The sequence below is a fragment of the Lissotriton vulgaris genome, chromosome 4_1 (genome assembly GCF_964263255.1).
Source record: "Lissotriton vulgaris chromosome 4_1, aLisVul1.2, whole genome shotgun sequence".
Lineage (NCBI taxonomy): Eukaryota > Metazoa > Chordata > Amphibia > Caudata > Salamandridae > Lissotriton > Lissotriton vulgaris.
The window spans coordinates 159,535,711-159,560,121 of record NC_141691.1 but is presented as its reverse complement, the minus strand read 5'-3'; the positions used below and the strand labels follow the sequence as shown (position 1 = coordinate 159,560,121).

The 24,411-nt window shown below is 44.0% G+C and overlaps 1 protein-coding gene across 1 annotated transcript in view; it reads right to left on the bottom strand.

The window, feature by feature from the left end:
• CAPN6 (calpain 6) overlaps nucleotides 1–24,411 on the bottom strand; it is a 521,958-nt gene that overhangs the window by 14,007 nt on the left and 483,540 nt on the right. The window contains exon 12 of the mRNA XM_086918437.1: nucleotides 10,609–10,745. Within this exon, the coding sequence (XP_086774563.1) occupies nucleotides 10,609–10,745 (137 nt within the window). The remainder of the gene's footprint in view (nucleotides 1–10,608; nucleotides 10,746–24,411) is intronic.

Below are 24,411 nucleotides of genomic sequence, written 5' to 3'. Positions count from 1 at the left end.
AGTCTGACCCTGTGCCTCATGCGAACAGTCCAGCCGGAATTGCCAAGCCATGTCTTCCCTGGACCGGAAACAAGCATCCTGGACCGATTTCTAGCTAATCAGCCATCATCAGCCAGGCTAGCTTAAATCCAGTGGCAAAGTGAGCAAGGGACCCACGTCTGGGCATAACTTGCCAACTTACGGTGAACAAAGCAAAACCAAAGCGGATGATGGACAGAGTTCGAACATTGCAGGCACTCACCCCCAGTCAACTGATCTAGGTTTAATCCATCATTATTCTTTAGCTCACTCCGGCATCCCAGTTCAGACATGGCCATATGCAAATCTGTCTGACCCTGTGCCTCATGGGAACAGTCCAGCCCGAACTGCCAAGCCATGTTTTCCTTGGAACGAAAACAAGCATCCTGGCACCGGTTTCTGGTTAATCAGCAGTTATCAGCCAGGCGAGCCTGAAAACAGTAGCAAAGTGAGCGAGGGACCCACGTCTGGGCGAACAAAGCAAAACCAAAGGGGAGGTGGACGGAGTGTTGAATATTGCAAGCACTCACCCCCAGTCAACTGATCTGGGTTTAATCTATCATCATTCTTTAGCTCACTCCGCCACTCCAGTTCAGACATGGCCATATGCAAATCAGTCTGACCCTGTACCTCATGGGAACAGTCGAGCCCGAACTGCAAAGCCATGTATTCCCTGGACCAGAAACAAGCATCCTGGACCGGTTTCTGGCTGATCATCTGTCATCAGCCAGGCTAGCTTGATCCAGTGGAAAAGTGAGCTAGGGACCCACGTCTGGGCATACCCTGCCAACTTAGGGCGAACAAAGCAAAACCAACAAACCGGTCCTAGGATGCTTGTTTCCAGTCCAGGGAGGACCTTGCCTGGCAGTTCGTGCTGGACTGTTCCCATTGGGTGCAGGGTCAAGACTGATTTGCATATCCCTGGGTCCAAATAGGAAAGGCATGGTGAGCAAAAAAACTATGGATTTAGGCCCAGATCTCTGTACTGGGGTCAATGTATGACATTGGTCTTCATTCTGTCCATCAATAGTTCTTTTTGCATTTGTTACCCCGAGTGGGATGGGTGTGCTCAGACGTAAGTCCTGTGATCTCCATGCCACTGGACTCAAGCTATCCTGGCTGAAGAGGGGTGAAACTCCTAAACCGGTTCTAGGATGCTTGTTTCCAGTCCAGGGAGGACTTGGCCTGGCAGTTCGAGCTGGACTGTTCCCATTGGGCGCAGGGTCAAGACTGATTAGCATATGGCTGGGTCCAAACTGGAATTGCAGGGTGAGCAAAAAAATGATGGATTTAGGCCCTGATCTCTGTAATGGGGTGAATGTATGACATTGTTGTGCATTCTGCCCATCAATAGATCTTTTTGCTATTATATACCAGGGCCTTATAGCGTAGGTCATGCCAGTCACAGGGGTACCCTAACCCATAGTGTACCCTAGTGTATGTAGGTGTTTTCACTGTATTCTAAGTGTCTCCTTCAGCATAGAACTGGCCCAGGGCCTGTTTAGGCAGAGCCCAGGGCCAATCAGAGTCAGTTACCCCTAGTACCAGTCAGCATAAAGTTGTGGGGTGCCCAGGGCACAGGATAACTTTGCAACAGGCGCCCTTCATCTAAGAAATAGATTGGGTCTGTACAGACGACAGAGAGCGCCGAGGTCTAATAACCTCCACAGGATGCACATCCTTAAATTCTTTAAGGCCCAATGTGGAGGTAGCTCCTTTACAGTACTTATGGCCAAGCTATGGAATACCCTGCCACTAGATCTCCACAGGGAACAGTCAGCTGCCATCCATAAAAGGGTCTTCAAAACTTCGCTGTGACTCAGATTCATACATTAGGTGGCTGTGCGTGGTAAGCAGTCTTTTACGCTTTGACCACCAGGATTCTTCGTTCGAAGCAGCCGTGCACTTTACAAATGCTTTTTGATTGATTAATTGATTGGCTGCATGTTTTTTATCTTTATTTTTGTCACATCATGGAAGGCTATACCTATTGGCATTTTCAATGCTTGTTGTTAGCTTTGAGCAGAGTCTGGAACATTTTTGTATTTATTCTACTGCGTCTTTCCTGGCCATAGTATCTTATATTGTTTGTTAGAGCTACAGCACTTGTCACAACAATTTGGCAGACTGTGTTAGGTGCTAATTTAAAACTGGATGTGTGGCCCTTGCTGCAGCTGGACATGACCCCAGGGAGCTTTGCTGAGCCAGTGATGCAATCTGACCTGGCATGATGCACATTACACAAGGTAGATTCTTGTTTCAGCACACAGAAGGCCAGGTCAGATTGCATCACCATCTCAGAGGGCTCCATGGCCCAGGTTCAGAGAACCGTACTCCTTGAGCAATGTTTTACCATGTGTAGGTGCAAGGCAGACATTCCAACATGGTTCCAGAGGCTCGCGTTTCGTTTTCTCTTTGTAATTACGAGAATAACATAATGTGTATTTGTAAAGGGCACGTTCACCCAAGGGTATCTCAGTGCTGATTAGCAGATGTTTATTGTTACCCAACTCAATGGTACTCATTTTATCGACCTCAGAAGGATGAAAGGCTGAGTGGACCTCTGACCATGAAGTTGAACACAGGACCCTACAGTGGATGCATTCGTCCACTAAGCCACCAGACCTGTCTTGTGTTACTCATAAAATGGATACTGATTGTCTATGCTGAGTAATACAGCCACTGTAATCCAACAATTCCCAGCCACCTGAAACATTGTTGTCCTTCTTTAATGTCTGTGTTCTCTAGGGGATTTCAGGTCTGCCACAGACAGCATTAGCGGATTCAGAGCTCTTGCCTTTCTACACAGATAAGGGCATTGAGGTCAGCCATTGCTTGCTGTATCAATCATTGCATTCATCAGCCACTGCTTTACTTTACTGGTATTTATGATTGAAAGAGTTTTGCATCAAGACAAATTGCCTTTAAATGCAGCAACAGTGAGATGAGTCCACGTGGGGTGGGATAGGCTTCCAATTGTTTCCTTCGTGTTTTGATCCTGCTTGCTAACCCTTCAAGATCCTGGGAGTGGATTGAAAGTAACAATATACGTATAGTATATTTTTCTTCTTTTTCTTAACATGTAGGTCAAAACCCTCTTCATGTGCTTTAACCTTGCTTACTATAGGATCAGTTGCTTTGTGCACAGTTTAGTTGCCGAAAAAATGGAGATCATAATTGTGGTCTAAGGCTACTTTGTTTACGTTGTTGTTAACCCCTCCCATGCTGATGACGAGCTCAGCTCGTCATCAGCTATGGTGCTCGTGTGCTGATGACGAGCTGAGCTCGTCATGGCCGTTAGAACGCTCACACGCGACTCAGAACGCTCACAAGCGGGGATAATTCCCCCGCTGTGCTGAGCGTTCTATTGAAACGGGTGTGGCCGTGACAAGCTCAGCTCGTCATCAGCACACGAGCACCGTGGCTGATGACGAGCTGAGCTCGTCATCAGCACCGGGGCGCTGTGCGCGCCCCCAGCACAGCGTGGGAATTACCCCCGCTGTGAAGGGGTTAATTGTACTACTGCAGTTTCCTAATGTCAGAGATATTTACGGAATACTGCACATAAAACAATGGGGCACATTTACAAGCCCCATTTGCCACTAGAGCCTCTATTTCTGATGCTCCGCTAGCGTAGTGCCATTTCACATATTTACAAGGTTGCGCTAAGCCAGTTAACGTGGCTTGAGGCAAAGGGACGTGTTGGAAGGCACCCTTCTAACATGGCTCCAGGGGGCCTACGTTGGCTTTTTTAGCGCTAGGGGAAACACAGAGGTGTGCCGTATACATGTGAATACGGCGCATTCCTGAGCTTTAAAAATGTCGGAGTGCGGCGTTGCCAAATTTGGCGTAACTTCACGCTACCGACATTTTATGCAACTATGCCCCAATGTGCTTTGAACATTTTTGCAGGAAAAGTTTTGAAGACAGTGAGAATACAATACTTTTCATGATCGTATTCTGCCTGATTATTCTCAATCCTTGGAGATAGAAAGGGGGAAGCGTTTTGGCCCCAGAGTAGCGCCGGCTTCCGGTTGCGTAAGAGAAGTGAATTAAACTTTCCCACGCACAATGAAAACCTTAGCACTGACGTAGCATTTGGAAATCTCATGGCAGTGAATCAACTTTCAAAACAAATGACAGCTGAAGCAATGGTGCATGCTGAGCCAGACAAGGTCAGGCTGCAAAACATTTTAAGGAGGAGACCTTGGAACGAAACATCTGAAAAATGTTATAATGTGTGCAACACATGCAGTGACATGATTATTGTGAAACAGGAAAACGTGATATTTAGTAAAAATATTATTATTGAATACTTTGCACTGGCGGAAACATTGAGCAAAAAACTAATTTGCCCCATTCTGGTGCTTGCATCATGGGTCAAGATACTACAAAGATGTATGACCCAGGGCAAGGAATGGAACAGAACGCGTCCTGTACATCATAATGAATGTAAAACACTCTTTACTTCACATTAACACGTGGACGATGAAACCAGATTTGGACAGAAAATGTTGACCCCACTTTCGATTGTAGCATAAGCAATGAGAAATACATGTACTCAATTTTTTAGCAAAATGTATTCATAATGTTGAAATGTTTATTACGATATAGTTTTTTAACAAAATATGTAATATTATTTTACAATTGCTTATACAATTTGATTTCTACTTTTTGACATAATGCAAAATGCTCTTGTAACATTGACTGAATCAAAACATTTGCCTTTTAAGCACTAAGCAAAAATAGTGCATAGAAACTGTTCAATTTGCCCATCAGTACGAAGTTTATATAATCCGGCTCAGTAAACCTTGCAAGGCATGAATCATCTCTTATCACTCTAAGCACTGTGAACATATTTACATAAATGTTATGTTTTTTCCTCGGACTTCAGTTTCCACTGATTGAGTGAAAACTCAAATTACTTACCCGTAATGCTGATTATGCCAGCTCGCCTGCGGCTGAGATTGTAGACATGACAAGGTGGGTTCATAAGGACAATGACAAGAAAGAACAGCTGGAATAATGAAGGGTAGAACATTGGAATGTTGGGAGCTCCATTGAAAACAATGGAGTGCTCCGGTCTTATAATGGCTGGTATAAGCCTGGAGCTCCAACATTCCAATGTTTCTTTGTTCACAGCTCTGGCTGTGAACAAAGGCTTCACGGAGCCTGAGCGGATTCCAATCCCCTCACGCTCCCATAAGCCTTTGTTCTTTTTTGTTAGAACATTCGGCTATTTAATGACAGAATGTTCTAATAGCCTTATAGCCCTTCGTAGCTGGGCTATACCAGCTATTAAAGTCCCCCTCCCTTGTTAAAGGCCCTAGCCTTTGGCTCTGGCCTTTAACGCTGGAGAGGGCCTTTAATAGCCGGTATAGCCCTCTACGGCGGGCTATAAGGCTATATTAAGAATAAGGAATCTAAACATTACCTCTTTCTCCTAACCTAGTGCGTCCTTCATGGGGTTATATCTAAACATTGCACCTTTGTCGCAGATCCACTACTCAAACAAAGACACAAGCCACCACCCAAGAGGCATGTTCCCAACTCTAGCGCCATGTGAAACAGTAAATCTAATTCCGACAGAAAAGGATCCAGCTATTGGTCAAACAAACGTCCTTTACCCACACCATGGACAACAGAGGAGTGAAAAAAACTAAATTCGTAGCTGCCCTTTCAGATGAGCAAAACTAACACTTTTCCAAATAGTGACATACATTCTGATGCCCAAGAGAGAAAATTAAAGGGTCAATAGAGGAGCAATGAGCTAGATACTGTTTATCTTTTTGCATTGATAAGGCAAGAGTCAGAACATTTGCCATACGTTTCGGAGGAAAAGGGGACCAAGAACTTGATTCTTCCTTGAAATTGTATAAACCTTTAATCTGATTTAACCCTTTTAATAACACAGGCCAATTTTATTTCACTTATTAATACCTCTTTCCAGCAGTACGACAACATTTTACTTAATCTCTTCCTCTGCTAATTTCTTAAAACCCCAAAAAGCTAACGTTCCAGGAGTAAAGGTCAAGGAGCTAAAATAAAATGTATTTCAAACCCTTGAATCATTCCTCCTGGTGGCAAAATAAGATGTTTCTTTACTGCAAAAGTTTATAGGGAGTCCCAAATTACACTTGGATCAATATGCAGAGCCTATGAGGCATACTTGGCCAACAGCTTTATTATTTATTATATTGAAGTAAGCATCTTATTTGAGACTATTCATAAATAGAAGACCTAAATATTTATAGGAATTAACCTCTTCTAAAATTTCATTACCTAGTATAAAGCTAAAATGTGAGTTTTTCCCCCAAAAGTCAACTGTTACTTTTTGTAAAATTGACTGATAAAAAATAGTTTTACAGTGCTCAGATAAGGTGATCAATATTCTTTCTAAGAGCTACAATGTTTACGTGTAGGCTTATTCAGTAACAATCAATTAAAACAAGCATATGCAATGCAATCGGTCTCGCCTTTGGGACCTTATATGTATTTAGCTTTGCAGCACATTAGCCTGGGTGATGAAACATCTACTGTCCTTTAACATGGAGGGAAAGTAAGCAACAAACTGCGTGAAATGCCAGGTATGGGAACACATGGAGAGAAATATTGCCTTTCAGCTGACAATGGTATAGTCCAAAGCTCTGTTTTCAATATAAAATCAAGGCGTTCAGTGGTCATATCACTGAAAAATAAGATTTGATAAAATTATTATTGTCTACGGATGCTAGTGGAAGAATCTAGAGAATGCTAAACTAATTCTGGTATTTTACAGACCTCTGCTGGTCGTTTTCTATCAAAAAAGTTAAATAGAGACATTTGCCTGATAAAAAAAAAGAAAGTCCCTCAGCAGAAAGCAATTCTGGTATTTTACTGACCTCTGCTAGTCATTTCCTATCAAGACAGTTAAATAGAGGCAGTTGAATGGAAAAAAAGTCCCTAAGCGGAAGCAGACAAGTCCCAGGGCTGATCTCCAGAGCCCACAAAGTACATACACATGTAAGTATATAATAAGTATATACTAAAGTATATATAAGCGATCTTGAATGCGCGACCTAACCATGTTGTCTGTATACCGTAGGCACAGTGTATGGATTCCACCCATCATAGTGGTACTCATCAGAATGCATTTCAGATATTGTGATCACAAAAAAAAACACAGGAGACATTAGGAAACTCTGTGCTAGTTTGAAACAACTAAACCAGCATATCCTGGATGATTACCACCCTTTACCAAAGATCAATTAAATGTTGGCAGCCATTAGTGGAACATCTTATTTCACCATAATTTTTCTACTTTCCTTCAGACCTCAACCCACCCGCTTTTAGCGCCAATATGCTCCTCGGAGTGAAAGATGCGCTCTATACATGACTTCATTCATTCATTTAAAAGTCGGCCTATCATCAGGTTAAATTATCTGAATACTCAAATGACCTCAAAATGTTTGTGACACCCTTTGGTGCGTTCGGGTGCTTGCACATGCCATTTGTCCTAGCGTCGGCCGCTAGTGTCTTTCAAAAATTAATGGATATCCTATTTGGTCAGGTACACGGAGTGCAAACATTTCAAGACAACGTCATAATACATATCAAAAGTGTTGAAGAACATAATACAATTTCAGATCATGTTTTAAGTATATTGGAAAGTAAAGGAGTCACTGTTAGCAAAGATAAATGTACATTTCTGAAAACAAAGATAGACGATGTTGGTCACACATCTTTAAGGAATTTCACCCAAGATTAGTCAGACTAATAAACTAAATTGAAAGAAAATGATTTTCAGATGAAACACATTTCAGGAGGCTTACATTTTAGGGCTGATAGTTTGTCTATGTTGCCAGTCTGTAAGGAAGATGAATGTAACAGTGAGAAGAAATGTGTTGTTGCTATGATTGATGCCATCCAAATGGCCAAAAGCGTAATTACTGAAGATGAGTGGTTAGAGGCTATGAAGAAAGATATTGTATTGCAGACAGCCAAGGAACATGTAATCAAAGGTTGGCCGCCCATTTGGAATCTTGAAAGGGTCATCAAACAATTTTGTCAGGTCAGGGATGAATTGACCATTGAGGGAACTTTTTCTCATGCAAAATGATTTGTTTATACCACCTGCAGGTCTCTTTTTTTTTTTATTGCAGGAAAGAAAAAACAACATCACATTGCATACAAATTTCAGAGGCAAAAATATCCGAACATAAATTTAACGGTTACATAAATACAGAGGATAACAGTGTACATCCAAAAGTAAATCATTTTAGTTTAGTTGCTGCCGATACATATAGATCAAATAAAAGTACCCCAAATGTTTTGCCTCGCTTTCAATGCCTTAGTACCCCTTAGCTTGGCCAATGAAAGTTCCATCGTATGTATTTCATTAATAAGATTCCACCACTCCATAATGTTGGGTGGTTCCTTAGAGATCCAAGTCTGTGCAATAACCAACCTAGCACAAGCAATAGCAATAGAAATCAAGTCTTTATACTTATTATTAGTATCTTGTATATCTAGCAATACTAAATGTGCCGAAAGTGTTGGAAATATAATTTGTCTACTGTTTAAAGCCGCGGTTAATCCTTTCCAAAATGCTGTAAGTTTTGGACCTGCAGGTCTCAAAGAGAAACTCATTGTTTTAAAACATGAGAGCCATCCTGGTTCAACACCCACAAGCAAATTACTAAGAAAACATTATTGATGGGCAGGCATGGACTCTGAGGTAAATTTGCATGTGGATAATTGTGTATATTGTCTTAAATCAGATAAACATTGGTAGTGTTTGAAAGGGGAGATGCATATGGTAGAAATTTCCAATAGACCTTTGCAGGTCCATATATTTGTTTCGACCAAGAAATGCATTATATTATTGTTTTGACAGCTTACTAAACTAAATAAATACACTTTGAGTTTGTTGGCAATATCACACCTGATAAAGTAAGTGCGTTTATGAAATACATTTTCTCAAAGGAGGGGTATCCAGAAATTGTAGCGTCAGAACATGGAAAAGAGCCATTTTTGCAGAGAATGTTGTCATTCTTTGCAAAACATGGTGTTAAACAACAGAAAACACCTTTGCATAGTCCTGCCTCTAATGGACTTGTTAAGAAGGTAAATAGATTTAAAGAAGGGATGTAAATGGCTGTTGCATCAAACCTAAGTGTAAAGAAGTTTATAAGGTGCAAACATTTCTCCACATTCTGTAACTGGAAATACACCATTATATTTTTTGAGGGGTAGGTCAGGTTGCATTACACTTACACCTGTGTTTCACAGACAAAAGGACTTGGTAACAGATGTTATCAAGGATGAAAAACTACATGTTAGAGAAAAAGATTGTGGAATAACAAAAACAAAATACAATTTACCATAATCAAGTTAACAGAGGTAGAACAAAATGCTATTGTTGTTGGTGATTGGGTCATTATAAAATAGAATAAAAGCAAAGAAAGTGGAAGCAAAGTACTCAAAATCTGTTTCTGTGTTGAAAGTGTCCAGTAGTGCGGTTTTATTGGAAAAAAGAGGTTGGTGGAAAAAAGGTTGTGTTGTACTCAAACCAGGAACAGAAAAAATTCTCAATGCTGATGTAGGAGAAGATGATACTAATTGTTATCATTCACATTTCACGTGTGATTGTTAATTTCCTTGTACATCTATCGGTATTGACAATGAAGATGCGTGTGGTGGAAATAGTATGGAACAGCAAACTGAAAGTTGTAATTATCAGCAATCTGATAGAATTGACTTTGATCTATTTTGTTCTGAACATAGTGGAAGGAGAATTGTATTACCGGCAACGTTTACTGACTATGTAGAGTTTTAATGGTATTCTATTTCAGAAATTCTTATACCTAGATATTACATAGGTATATATTTTATATTACTGTTTTCCTGATTTATTTGAATAATTGTTGTATATTTTACACACACATATCTATCTATATATATATATAGAGCGAGCAAGGCGTCTGAGAACGCCGAAACACGTTTGGATTACCTGTTCGGATATGCACATTTGTTGAAAAAATGCTGAATAAATTTTACCTGCGACTGCGGTAAAAAAGGAAAATTTGAAAGTGTCCGTCTCTCTTTACCCTTGGAAGCTTGGGCGCCGTTAGAAAAGCGGCGTGAAGAGTGGTCTTTTGATATATATATATATATATATATATATATATATATATATATATATATATGTGTGTGTGTTTGTTTGTTTTTTGTTCTGTGAAGGTTATATTGTGCCAATACAGTAAGTAATCGTAAAGGAACAGAACCTTTGGGATGTTACAGAATAGAATTTGTAAGGGGTAATACTGTAGGTATGGAATGTTGCGAGACAGAGCAGAGAAGGCGGTTATCGCATCGGCTTCATTTTAATCTGAATTCCTGTGGACCTGTTTTCATAAGGAATAAAGCAAGATATTTCAACTATTTCTGGCCTATTGTGATTTTATCGCCACTGCAGGGGTATAAATGTACGGATGTTTGATTAAATTGACAAGGGTGCAAAGAAATAGGACAAGCATGATAACCAACCCTCTAGTCTCTAGTCAGTGGTTCCTGCCACTTTGTTTTGTGCTCGGGCAAATGTTATCTCACCTGAACAACGATTGGCTCATCAAGGTCCCTCCTGTAGAACACCGCTCTTGTTTCAAAAACCGCACTCCCAGTGTATTTCTGGACTTCAGAAGAAACTTTTTCTTTTTCACACTGGATTACCAGGTAAGGGTTTACTTCTAGAGAAATCCAGCAAGCAAATTTCATTAAATAAATCAAATGTGGGGATTTGTTTTTAATAAAGATAATATTTATGGACACCATTATCTAGAATTTAATAAAACAAGCGCTCTATCATAATCATTTAGCAGAGGTTGGAAACAAACAAACGATGGAGATTTTTCATAGTGTTTTATCACAGTCTTCTATGTATATGAACTTGTTTATTAGTGATTGTAGTTAAGCAAATATCAGGCCAGGTCAAGCCTCAGTTGGTGGCACCACAGTAAAGCCGAGCAACTGATATCTCCCGTGCATCTGGAAAAAAGTCCCAGATCAAAGAGAATGGTGAGTTTATTGTACACCTTGACAGGCACTCAGAGGCAAGGAACAATGCTGGGCACTAATGTGGTAGCCACAAACAACAAAATTGACACAGCAAATAATCTGCAAGCCACGCCCACACATACTCTGATCTGTGCCTGCAGTGCTAGCTACCGAGTCCTAGGGTCTATTCACAATAGTAAATTCAGTCATAAACATGCATTTATAATCAACAATAGTAATACAAAAAAATTACACCATCAGGCAGCCGCAAAGAGGTTTTTGGAGTTACTACTTTGGATTTCTCTGCCACAAGTGCAGAGAAATCTGCAGTACTAAATCCCTCTCAAGAGGCAGAACACTGCCTTTCCAGAGCATGGTTTGCCTTGGCATTTTGGAAATGTAAATGTAAATGTACAGGATTTATATAGCGCAAATCACCGAGTGGTTTCTAAGCGCTTGCTTAGGGAACCCGTCCTGGTATTCCCCTGTGAGATAACCCCGGCAGGGTATCCGCAAGGTGAAAGCCAGGCATCCCGCCGCGAGGGGCCGTTGTGGAGATTAAGCAAGCTATTGCCCAGAGTCGCAGAGTGTGAACCCGTGAATCGAGTAGGCACCGGAGCGAGAATTGTCGAGTCCATGGACATTTTTAGGACTCAAGACCCCGCCGAGCCGGGAATTGAACCCTGGTCCCGGGCTGACCTCTGCTTCCAGGTCTGCCTCCTCTAACCAGTGAGCCACACTTCTCCTACTTACATGTATTTTGTGTGCACTTTCAAACCCCACTCTGACCCCTTTTGAACTGGAAATGGTCAGAGAAATCTGGAGTAACTCTAGTTCCAGAAGAAAAAAAAAATGAAACATTTGTATTTGCACAGGAGGCTCCATTCCCCCTGCATGCACGTCTTCATTGTGCAGGGATAGGAGCCCTTGGAACTTCCCCCTGGCATAGCTCTCCAGGCATACTCCTATTGAGTATTGAGAAGAAAATACAAATGTCATATTTAGTCCAGGTTGAGCTGTACCTCTCTGCCTGTAGTTTTTTTTTCTGAACAGGCCCATTTTAGTGTAAATATATAGGTAGTGCTTCCAAACTGGATATGCTTCTAGACAGTGAGAAACATATAATTCACAATATGTTTCCCAATGATTACACAACATAATTTGATGGTCTATATCGACCCCAATGATTACTGCTCTGATGGATTTGTTTAATCTTTCCCTGAAGAGCTGCAGTGTTCCGGCGGAATGGAAACATGCCATCATCTGTCCTTTATTAAAGAAATCCAATCTAGACCCTGAGATAATAGAAAATTATAGACCCATCACCCCTCTGCCTGGTGTTAGCAAAACTCTAGAGAAATTGATCAACAGCTACATCACTAACCATCTGGAAACAAACACCATTCTTCACCCTACCCAGACAGGTTTTCACGCGGCCTGTAGCACAGAGAGAGCTCTTCTAAGGACCACAGAGGATATGACGGTGGTCCTCGACCAGGGTGGATCGGTGGCACTGATCCTCCTGGACCCGATCACCATTTTCGATATGGTCTCCCACCACACCCTTATCCGTTGATTGAAAGAAGCTGGTTTTACGGGGAAGGCCCAGAAGTGGTTGGCTCATTTCTGGATAAATAAGGTTTCCAGGTCAGCGAGGGGCTATTCTTCCCATCCAGCAACCAGTTGTATTGTGGTGTCCTGCAGGGCTCATCCTTGAGCCCTACGCTTTTTAACATTTATGTACGCCCCCTATCAGATATCATATGTTCCTTTGGTACAAGATGGTATCTTATGCGGACGACACCCACCTTGAGTTGGAGGCAGATGGGTCAGCGAGAGGCTATACCTCCTGGCTAGACCTTAATTTTACTAAAGCAGCTCCCATGTCTAAGATCAATAGAAACAGGAAAAACCAGTCGGCCTTATGGTTCACTGAAGCCTTAAGACTCGATAAACAGGCATGTAGGAGACAAGAAAGACTATGGCGGAAACATTATGATATAACGGAAAAAGAACCATATAAGCTTATGTCAGCAAAATATAAAAATAAAATTATTACAGAGAAGTGTGTTTATTATACACAGAAAATAGAGATGGCGGGGAATTCCAGCAAGGAACTTTTCTCAGTCATATCAGATATGACTTCCTCGAAAAAGGATAGCAACCAGATTTGTACTCAAGACTTCTGTAATCTTTTAGCTCAGACTTTTAAAACTAAGGTAGATTAGATTTTTAATCAATTTGACTGACACTTTTCTCAAAATGTTGACCCAGATCAGGGAGTCAAAGTCACAACATCATTAATGGATTTCCCTGCTACTTCCCCTGAGCAGGTCGCTTCCGTCCTTATTAAAACTAAATTGTGTTCTCCGGATGACCCTTGTCCTCCTAGATTACTCCATACCCTTAGCCACATTATTAGCCCTCATCTATCTGGCATTTATAATCAAATGCTTTACAAAGGCATTTTCCACTGTTTGTGGAAACAGGCCTGACTACTTCCATTATTTTAAAAAAAAAATCTTGATGTAATGGATCCAGCTAATTACAGGCCTATTGCGAGACTTCCGCTGCCTGCTAAAATAATGGAGAAAATCCTTAATACGGAACTTTCCTCGCATATTCTGAAAAATGACTCTCGATCATAGCCAATTTGGCTTTCGTTCCTGCCATAGCACTGAAACTGCCCTAATTAAGACTACAGAGGAGATTTGTGCTGCTTTAGATGGCGGGGGATCAGCAGCTCTGATCCTCCATGATTTGTCCGCGGCATTTGATACCGTGGACCATATTCTTCTGATAGAACGGCTGAAAACTATTGGCTTGGGAGGAAAAGCTCTGTCGATTTTAACATCTTTTTTATCAGACAGGTCTCAGATAGTGCAATTAGGCGATATTAAATCCTCACCTTTTACATTGCCGTGTGGGGTACCTCGCTGAGCCCCACACTTTTTAATATTTATGTGTCAGAACTTGCGCCTCTGATTAGAAGTTTTAACATGATTCCGACTTCGTACGCAGATGATGCTCAATTGGTTATCTCAACCATTGATAAAGAGGTCATGCTAATAATCTCTACGAATGTATGATAGCCTTGAGTTCTTGGATGAGTAAACATTGCTTGAAGCTCAACTCGAGTAAAACTGAGGTTGTGCTTTTTGGTAAATTAACTCCTCTTTGGTCCCCAGTATGGTGGCCTAGCGTACTGGGCCCCCCTCCTACACCTGTAGCGAAAGCTAAAAACCTGGGGGTTATAATCGATGAGAAGTTGAAATTTAAAGCCCACGTCTCTAAGGTGGTGTCCTCTGCATTTCTCACCATTAGAACAGTGCGCAAAATCCTTCCATTTGTTCCGGTAAGTGCAAGAAAAACTGTTTTAACCTCCCTTGTGCTGACTAAACTCGAATACTGTAATGCCTTATACATCAATTTACAGTCTAGTCAACTTAGAAGACTGCAGTCAGTGCAGAATGCTGCTGCCAGATTGGTACTTAATGTCCCTAAATACCAGTCGACTAGGGCTGGAATTCGAAAGCTGCATTGGCTGCCTGTTGCTCATCGCGTAAGATTTAAAGCCTTGTGTCTAGCACATAAGGCTTTACAGAAAGTGGGCCCACGATTTCTTTGGCAGATTTTTAACTGGTATTCCCCTTCCAGACAACTTTGTTTGGCTACCGCCTTCTTAATGCCTACTTACAGGATTAGGCGACTAAATGGGGTGGCAGGAGTTTTAGTCACAGTACCATTAGCCTCTGGAACTCTCTCCCGCTTACTCTTAGAAAGACATCGTCAATGTTGGAGTTTAGGAAAAACCTCAAAACATGGCTATTTAGGAACCAAGCTTTTTTGTGCAGCATGTGGTCCAGAAGCGCCTAGACACCTACGGGTAGTAGTGCGCTATAGAAATTATGATAACATAACATAACATTGTTATGCCACCACTAAATATGGACTCTGTTTTCAGGAGACTCAACAGCTTCTTAGCAAAAGTATCTGAGTAGATAGCATCCAGCTGTATGAAATTGAATGGTGGTAAAACTGATGTTCTGGACCTAGTAAATTACCCAATGCTTTGGGATCAGATCATCTGGACATCTGCCTTAGGCGGGAGTGCATCTTCTAAGTCAGAAATAAAAGGCATAGGGATGACCAAGCAAAGAAGGTGGCTGTCAGTTGTTTTGGTCTGCTGAGAGCCCGAAGAACGGTTTTGAAATGGCTCCTGGTAGAATCACACAGAATCGTGATTCAAGGGCTAATCTTGTCCCGCCTTGATTACGGCAACTCGCTGTATTTAGGCTGCTCAAAATCAGTAATAAATAAATTTCAGATCACTCAAAATGCCGCCGCGCTCCGATACTAGTTCGGTATTCAGAAAACACAATCGGCTGGCACTGCGCCTAAAACGCTTCACTGGCTGCCCATAAGCTGCAGAGTACAATTTAAAGCACTCTGCATTTTATATCAGGCATAGCATAACACAGGCCTATCTGTTCTGCTGCAAATGGCCATCCCATACCATGCCAATAGGGACTTGCGATCAAACAACTGTAGACTGCTTTTTGTCTCCAGAATTAAGAAAGCTAGAAGTGGGTGCAGGTCTATTGCCTAACTCGCACCTAGGCTTTGGAACGCTCTGACTTCCAGCCTCAGCTTGGAGGACGATTTGTGAGGTTCAGAAAGAAACTTAAGACATATCTTTCCTCATAACTCTGTCCTATTCTCCTTTAACTCACTCACTCCTCTCATTACGATAGCGCTGGGAAGCCCGATCCGACCAGTCTTGGTCCACTCATCGTCATCCAGATTCCCAAGTCTTCCTTCCCCTTTTCTCTAAGGGGGGTGAATGGATAGGGAAGTTCACAATTAAGGACTGGTACACCTCCTGATATCCACTTCTGTCCACTTAACTCCATAGTAATGTTTGCCTCTATGGGTTGGAACTCGGGTATTGCCACCAAGTCGGATTTGTAGGTGTCTGGGGCATTCGTAAGCAGTAAATACCTGAAAACCTTTTTTTTATGGAATGTACAATCAACCGACAATTACATTCATCCCTCTAGCCAGCAGGGATATTTAGACAAATTGCAAGAATTCCTCCCATAATCTTTTATGTGTTGCATGTATCGCCCTAAGTGGCATGGGTCCCATGCTCAATGTGTCAATGGAACGAAGCAGTATCAGGCTGATGAGCCCATAACTCGGGCAAAACCAGTCCTGGGTTGCTTGTGTTTCGGTTCAGGGAGGACCTGGCCTGGCAGTTCCGGCCATACTGTTCCCATGAGGTGCAGGGTCGAGACTGATTTGTATATGGCTGGGTCCAAACTGAGGTGGCATGTTGAGCAAAAGAACGATGGGTTGGGATGCTAGTGGTCAGACAAACTGTAAGTATTCCACTCATTACCTTTTGTGATTTTCATGTACCGCCCTATGTAGAGGGCATACCAGGATATGCTGTCTCACTGTAGCCAAATGCCGCCTTGTTCGGAATTATATGAAGGTGTGCACGACTTCTGGTGGGCATTGGTTATCTAATTGCCAACTCTGGGAGAATGGCAGTACGGTATGCATAGGTGTGCATTGGTAGAGGAGGTTGTCTCCTAGTCAGAGGCTGCTCTGCAAAACATCACAGAATCTGGGGCAAATGAATACAATACAATAATGCGTTCTAATCATGGCTTAGTTTACTCCGTTTTGCTGAGTCTTGCCTACTGACACAACAGACGGGAGCGATCCCTTGAACCTTTGTTTTAAGCAGGGATTGATGGTGTTTGGGGTTGATGTCTTAAAGTGTATGCACCATACATCTTGTGTATTGACTGCATGCATACTGTTTAATGGAGCTGGCATTGCGAATAAAACCTTTTTAGAAAAAAAGAGATTTAGGACCATATGTATGATACAAAATTTTATTCGCAAACGCCAAAATTCGCAGAATTTTGGCGTTTGCGATCGCAATTCAGGTAAGTGGGATGTAACAGCCTCACAAAATAAGGAAATGCAAAATAGCGATTCCTTATTTTGCGATTGCATTTAAGGAATCGCAAATTGCGATTCCTTAAATGCAATGTAAGAGGCACCGAAAATGTGCAATTTGGCCATAAGGAATCGCAAATTACCACCAACTACAAGTTGGTGGTAATTTGCGATCCCTTTGAAAAATTCACTTTTTTGCATTTTTCAAAGTGCCATGGGGCACCCATACAAGCCCTTAGGGCATGTATGTGTGCCACATGTGCACATATGTACATTTCAGGGGTGCAACAGGGTGTCCTTTTGGCACCCTGGCACCCTTGAATTTGCATTCACAATTTGCGATTCTCTAATTGAGAATCGCAAATTGCGAATATCTCCCCATTCATTCCTAGGGGCCTCTAGGCCCATAGGAATGAATGGGAAGCTATTCCTTAATTGCGAATCACAATTTGCAATTCGCAATTAAGGGATATGTAGGATTCGCAAAATTATTTGCTAATCCTACATATATAGCATTTTGCGATTCTCAAATAGCGATTCACAAAAAATTGCTATTTGAGAATCGCAAAATAACTTTTTGATACATATGGCCCTTAATGTGTCCGGAACAAGCAGCAAACAAACTAACATAGGACAGGGATTTACTTGAATAGTATTCAGGAAATGGCATAAACCAAAATGTCAAATAAAAAGGGATTTGGAAGAAGTTGAAAGTGGGCTATTGAGATCAAAAAGTATTGGATAAATGGAACAGTGTGGAACCAAAACTCGAAAGAAGAGGAAGTATTCGCAGAGGGACCAGACAACATCCTCTAGTCTAAATGATCCAAGACATGTCTAAAGGAGGCTGTTTCTCTTATATGACTTTAATGAGATTTTTAATTGCAGATCATAAAACGATTGGCACCCTGCAGAGCTGATGTTTGAAGGCTGCCCGTGCTGTTGCCTGGATGCAGAGTCTGAAGCAAGATGAATTTCCTTCCACAAGAATACACGAGGTCTCATTTAAATATCGCTGACTGCTCACAAATGCCAGTTGAGCAACTTACAACCGTGCAATCTTAAATGCGTTTTATAAAATAAATTTCCCCAGAAATTTAGCAGGATATTTGAAAGGGTTTCAATACAAACCCCAGCACAGCCACAGAGTGCGATAGTGGAGAATATATTTTAATAATGATGGACACCTCCATTGAAGGGTAGTATGTAAATATTGTTTACAAATACAAGATCTATATCAATATTGTGTCTGAAATATCATTCACGAAAATATCACGCGACTGGGTGTCGGTTTTCTCTTATTAACAACCGTAATGGGCTTATAATTAGTAAGAGATATTTAGAGCACAACATTTACGTCAGACCATATACTGACTTCAGTGTTCTGGTGCCACACTGGTGGCATGTTGTGGGCACCGGCAGTCACTTTTGGCAGCCCTTCCTTTCTTCATAATCCGACGTTGATCCAGAGCATGAGAGAGAAAGGCAGAAAAGGTTGAGCGACTGAGGAAGACAACCATAGGACAAGGACAACACTGACAAAGATAGAAAGCTAGGCTGAAAAAAGAAACTGTAAGTGTGATAAAGAGGCAGGAATACTAGGGTAAAAGAAGAAAGGGGTGCGCTGGAACCAAGCTTGGTATAAAAACCTCTCCCCAATTTACTATTACTGACATTACTGGGGGGCAAAAATGGGAGGGCGTCACTAATTCAAGGGTAAGGGGATAACAGACATTAGGAGATTTTGGGGATTGCCCTGGAAATCAGAGTTCCTCTACAGATCCCCGTATGTTTTTCACTGGGAGGCTTCACCAGTTTGAAGCAGGTGATATCTCTGGGTGAAACAGCCCTAGCATGCAGTGTTCCCACATAACTTCTATATTTGATGAGGCTCCACTGGAATGAATAGACCACACGAGCCAAATAGGAGTGTAAATAGATCCATATTCCCTTCCTAAAAGCAGTTTCTCACAGTAAATTTGTTTTGCTTGCTTTATATATTTATTTACCGGTATGACAAATACCTTGGCTCGTGGTTATGCACTTCAGCACCACACAATGGGGTCGATTAGGATCGCGGACGGACTTGAGTCCGTCCGCGATCCCCGAGGAGGAGGGAACTCCCGCAGAGGCTGCGGAGTTCCCTCCATTGCAATTAGGATGTGACCGCCAGGGTGGCGGTCACATCCCCTATATTTAACATTGAGGCGGGAGCAGCTTCAAGCTGCACCCGCCGCAATGTTAAAAATGCATGCATCGCATTTGCGTGGACAAAGCGGCAGGCAGCGCGCGGTGCCTGCTGCTTTGTGCACGCAAATGCAGGGTGGTACCATACCCCCATGTGCACCCCCCACTCCCCCTTCACTCAGGGGGCCCGCAACGGGCCCCCGAAGTGATTGTCCGTATGCTTTTCCACGGCAGAAAAGCCGCCGCGGAAAAGCATTACTTTTACACCATCCTAATATGGCTGGCGGTGTCTGATAGACACCGCCAGCCATGTTAGTGCTTTTCCGCCGCGGTCGGAAACCGACCGCGGCGGAAAAGCTGCGGACGGAATCCAAGACCCACCAGCCATCCTAATTTGGCGGTGGGTCTTTTGAGGCTCCGCAGAGGATTCTCCACATCCTCCGGGCCGGCGGAAGCCACCGCCGGCCCGGAGGATGCGGAGAATCCTCCATCCTAATCGGCCCCAATGTGTGTATAGTTGCCACATGTTTAGCTGATTTTTCTTTAATGGTATATCAGTTGACCTGTTTCAACAAACACCACATGTAAGGGACGCCTGCATCTGGATTCTTAAGATACAATGCATTTCTTTCACAGCCTTGAAAAAGCCCAAGACTGTAAAGGGTGAAATGGATATTAGAAAGAAGCATAATAAGACTTGCACTGTGTACAACTTCTGTGTATCTGAACATAAGGAGGACCCTGTCAAAGAATCGAACTGGTAACTTTCTGAACAGTGGATCACTCAACCATTTGTGAAGTACAGCTATTTAAAAAAAAATGGATTGCTGTTTATCATGGTTTCTAGATTTCTTCATCCCCTCTCGAGGCTAAACAAGTTCCTGAAGAAGTTGGCTTTGGTCTGCTTAGACTTGAGTTTGTGCCAGCCATGTGGTCCTCTAAATGGGCCCTGGTGTGCCAAATAGTATCCTATCTGCTCCTTCCTGGAAATTATGCACCAAACAACAGGTGTGTCCTCTCCCCCGCTCCTTTTCACTCTCTTCCTTTGTTTTTTAATTTCTCTACAGACAGTAGGATTTCCCGGGGAACTGGGGTCAATCTCAAGTCAGCCCGAAATCATAAACCACTGTATACGAAGCTTTAGTCATCGAGAAGACAGTCAACAAGCAGCTGGCCGTCTTCCTCGAGTCGAACGGATCCCTCGACCTCTCGCAGTCTGGCTTCCGGGCCAACCACAGCACCGAGACCGCCCTGATCGCAGCCACCGATGACATCCGAGCCCTGCTCGACAACGGAGAAACAGCGGCCCTCATCCTCCTAGACCTCTCCACGGCCTTCGACACTGTCTGCCACCGTACCCTAGTGCAGCGCCTCAGCAACGTCGGAATCCAGGAGAAGGCACTGGAATGGATCATCTTGTTCCTCGCCAGAAGGACACAGAGAGTCCGCCTCCCCCCGTTCAGATCAGAAGCCACCAAAGTCATCTGCGGCGTTCCTCAAGGCTCCTCGCTCAGCCCAACCCTCTTCAACGTCTACATGAGCCCCCTCGCAGCCATCGCACGCCAACACAACCTCAACATCATCTCCTACGCCGATGACACCCAGCTAATCCTCTCCCTCATCAACGACCCCGCCACCGCCAGAGCCAACCTACACGAAGGGATGACAGACGTAGCCAAGTGGATGATGAACAGCCGCCTGAAACTGAACTCGGACAAGACGGAAGTCCTCATCCTGGGATCTTCACCCTCCGCCTGGGACAACTCCTGGTGGCACCCCGCCCTGGGCAGCGCACCCAAACCAACAGACCACGCACGCAACCTGGGCTTCATCCTGGACTCATCCCTCTCCATGACCAGACAAGTCAACGCCGTCTCCTCGTCATGCTTCAACATACTGCGTATGCTACGTAAGATCTTCCGGTGGATCCCCACCGAGACCAGGAAGACGATCACCCAGGCCCTCGTCACCAGCCGTCTGGACTACGGCAACTCCCTCTACACCGGAACCACCGCCAAACTCCAGAAGAGACTCCAGCGGATTCAGAACGCCTCAGCACGACTCATCCTGGACATCCCCCGTCGCAGCCACATCTCCGGACACCTGAGAGATCTGCACTAGCTCCCGGTCAACAAGAGAATCACCTTCCATCTCCTCACCCACGCACACAAAGCCCTACACAACCAAGGCCCAGGATACCTCAACAGCCGCCTCAACTTCTACGCTCCCACACGCTAGCTTCGATCGACCGGCCACGCCCTCGCCGCCGTCCCCCGCATCCGAAGAGCCACCACAGGAGGAAGGTCCTTCTCCTACCTGGCCGCCAAGACTTGGAACTCCCTCCCGACCCACCTCTGCCTGACCCAAGACCAACTCGCCTTCAGGAAGCAGCTCAAGACCTGGCTCTTTGAGCAGTAGCGGACCCCCCCTCCCCTAGCGCCTTGAGACCCTCCGGGTGAGTAGTGCGCTATATAAACAGCCGCCTGAAACTGAACTCGGACAAGACGGAAGTCCTCATCCTGGGATCTTCACCCTCCGCCTGGGACAACTCCTGGTGGCACCCCGCCCTGGGCAGCGCACCCAAACCAACAGACCACGCACGCAACCTGGGCTTCATCCTGGACTCATCCCTCTCCATGACCAGACAAGTCAACGCCGTCTCCTCGTCATGCTTCAACATACTGCGTATGCTACGTAAGATCTTCCGGTGGATCCCCACCGAGACCAGGAAGACGATCACCCAGGCCCTCGTCACCAGCCGTCTGGACTACGGCAACTCCCTCTACACCGGAACCACCGCCAAACTCCAGAAGAGACTCCAGCGGATTCAGAACGCCTCAGCACGACTCATCCTGGACATCCCCCGTCGCAGGGGGACTTGCCAGACTTGCCAGAAACGCGAGGCACTGTAACGGCGCTCTGCTCCTTTGGTTTTAAATGTGTTGGCAAATTGTTATGTATTTTAAAACTCCTCATTAGCGCTTCCCGAGTTAATCTTACTCGCACTTACTCCTGTTTCCTCCAGGTCGCCGCCCCGTTCCACCACGGCTTGTGCCGATTGTGTGGAGGGCGTACCTGACCTTGCTGCACGGCCCCCGAGGGTGTAACTCTATCGCCAGAGGCGGGACCGGTGCCTATTTAGGCGGAGACTCTACCTCCCGCGCAGCGGACCCGCGCGGCGGGTCGCCGAAGGCTCGCCAAAGGCGAGCCCGTCTGCGCCCGTCCGCGCTGGTCCGTCGCCTGTCGCCCAGATCCCTGATTGTCGATTTTGATGGCGCCCTATGCCAGGGATGAGCTGCTTGCTCTTAGACCTCAGATTAAGTGTCTGGCGCATGCTTGCCACCCTGGGTCCTCTACCATAAACTGCATTCATTGTGGATTTAAGGCTTCTGAGGCTTGCTCTCCACTATCTTGTTCAACCCTAGCGCCCACTAGCTCTTCCAAGCTTCATATACTAAGTCTTAATTGCAGGTCTTTGGTAAAGCACCATGAGGACGTTCATGAGCTCCTCCTAGATGAAAGGCCTGATGTTCTGTTTTTGACAGAAACATGGCTTTCTGAGGATTCTACGGCTACCCTAGCTCTGGCCCTCCCCCCTGAATATCATATATGTGTTCAAAACAGACCTATCGGTAGGGGTGGCGGACTAGGGGTGATTTACAAGTCTAAATACACTTGCACCCTTAAGGCCATTAGTTTATCTAATAGCGAATGCGCACTATTTAAGATAAAAGTCTCTGATACTTTCACTCTTACAGGGCTCCTTGTATACCATCCCCCAGGATCAGCAAGTGCATTTCAAGAGTCGCTATTAGCAACTACTTCGTCACTGGCGCTTCAATCAGCTAACTTTAGTATCTTTGGTGATTTCAATCTTCACCTCGAGCGTCAAGACTCCCCCAATATATCAAAGTTTCTTGGCGACCTAGAAGCTTGTCAGCTTCGCCAACTGATTGTGGGACCCTCTCATCAGGCAGGCCATCTCCTTGATCCAGTTTTTACTAATATTGAGGAAGTTACAGCAGAATCCCCTAGCCCTCTTAGCTGGACCGACCACTTTTTGGTGTCCGTTTCAGTTAGGATTCCAGTCAATGGTAGGGAGATCCCTCCTCCCTCTTTTCGGAGGCGTCCCTGGAACAACCTAGATAAAGTTCAGTTTGAAGCTAGGCTTAACCAGACCCGTCCTGTGTGGTCAGGTAACATGGATGAAGCAGATTATGCTTACAGAGAGTGGATAAATAACTCTCTAGACCATTTTATCCCCATGAAATACTCCAGACCTAGGCGAGTTCAGACCCACCCCTGGTACTCGGAGACTCTTACGGAAACTAAAAAGCACTGTAAGCTCCTAGAACGTACCTGGAGACGATCGTATGATCCCCTAGCTAAAACTAAATTCAGAATGGCCACTAAAGCTTATCATAAGCTTATAAAGAAAACTAAAGCCAGCTACTATACTGACCTAATCATTTCAAGCACAAATCGTTCCAAAACGATTTTTTCCCTGGTAAAAGACATGACTAAAGCCCCGGGAGGCACAGGTAATCTGATAGTGTCTGACGCACAGTGCGAAGAACTTTCTGGCTTCTTTATAAACAAAGTTAAAGGGATATATGACTCTTTACAACTGGACAGCCCGCTGGGGTCCTCTAATCCTGGCAAAGTCATTTCTGACCCTCCTTACTCTCTCCTGAGTTTCCCTTCTATAGATCAGTCAGGGATGGAACACCTAGCCTTAAGAGTAAAATCAGGCTCTCCGGATGATCCCATTAAGCCGGATCTGTTCAGAGCACTTCATGATTCTGTCCTGCAGGAAGGGCGGGAGCTGATTAATCGATCTTTACAGCAAGCCGAGGTTCCCAAATCCTGGAAACATGCCAAAGTACTACCCCTCTTAAAAAAACCTACTTTGGATCCCTCAAGGCCAGACAGTTTTCGACCTATCTCGCTGCTTCCCTATCTTGCGAAAGTAGCGGAAGCACATATCAATTCCATTCTGACTGCCTATTTAGAGTCCAATGGGATCCTTGATGAGTCCCAGCATGGCTTCCGTGCTAATCACAGTACGGAGTCTGCCCTGTTAACAGTTACAGAACATCTAAGGGCCTCACTGGATACGGGCGCAACCTCTATTTTGGTTTTGCTGGACTTGAGTGCGGCCTTCGACACGGTCTCCCACAAGATACTACTTGAGAGACT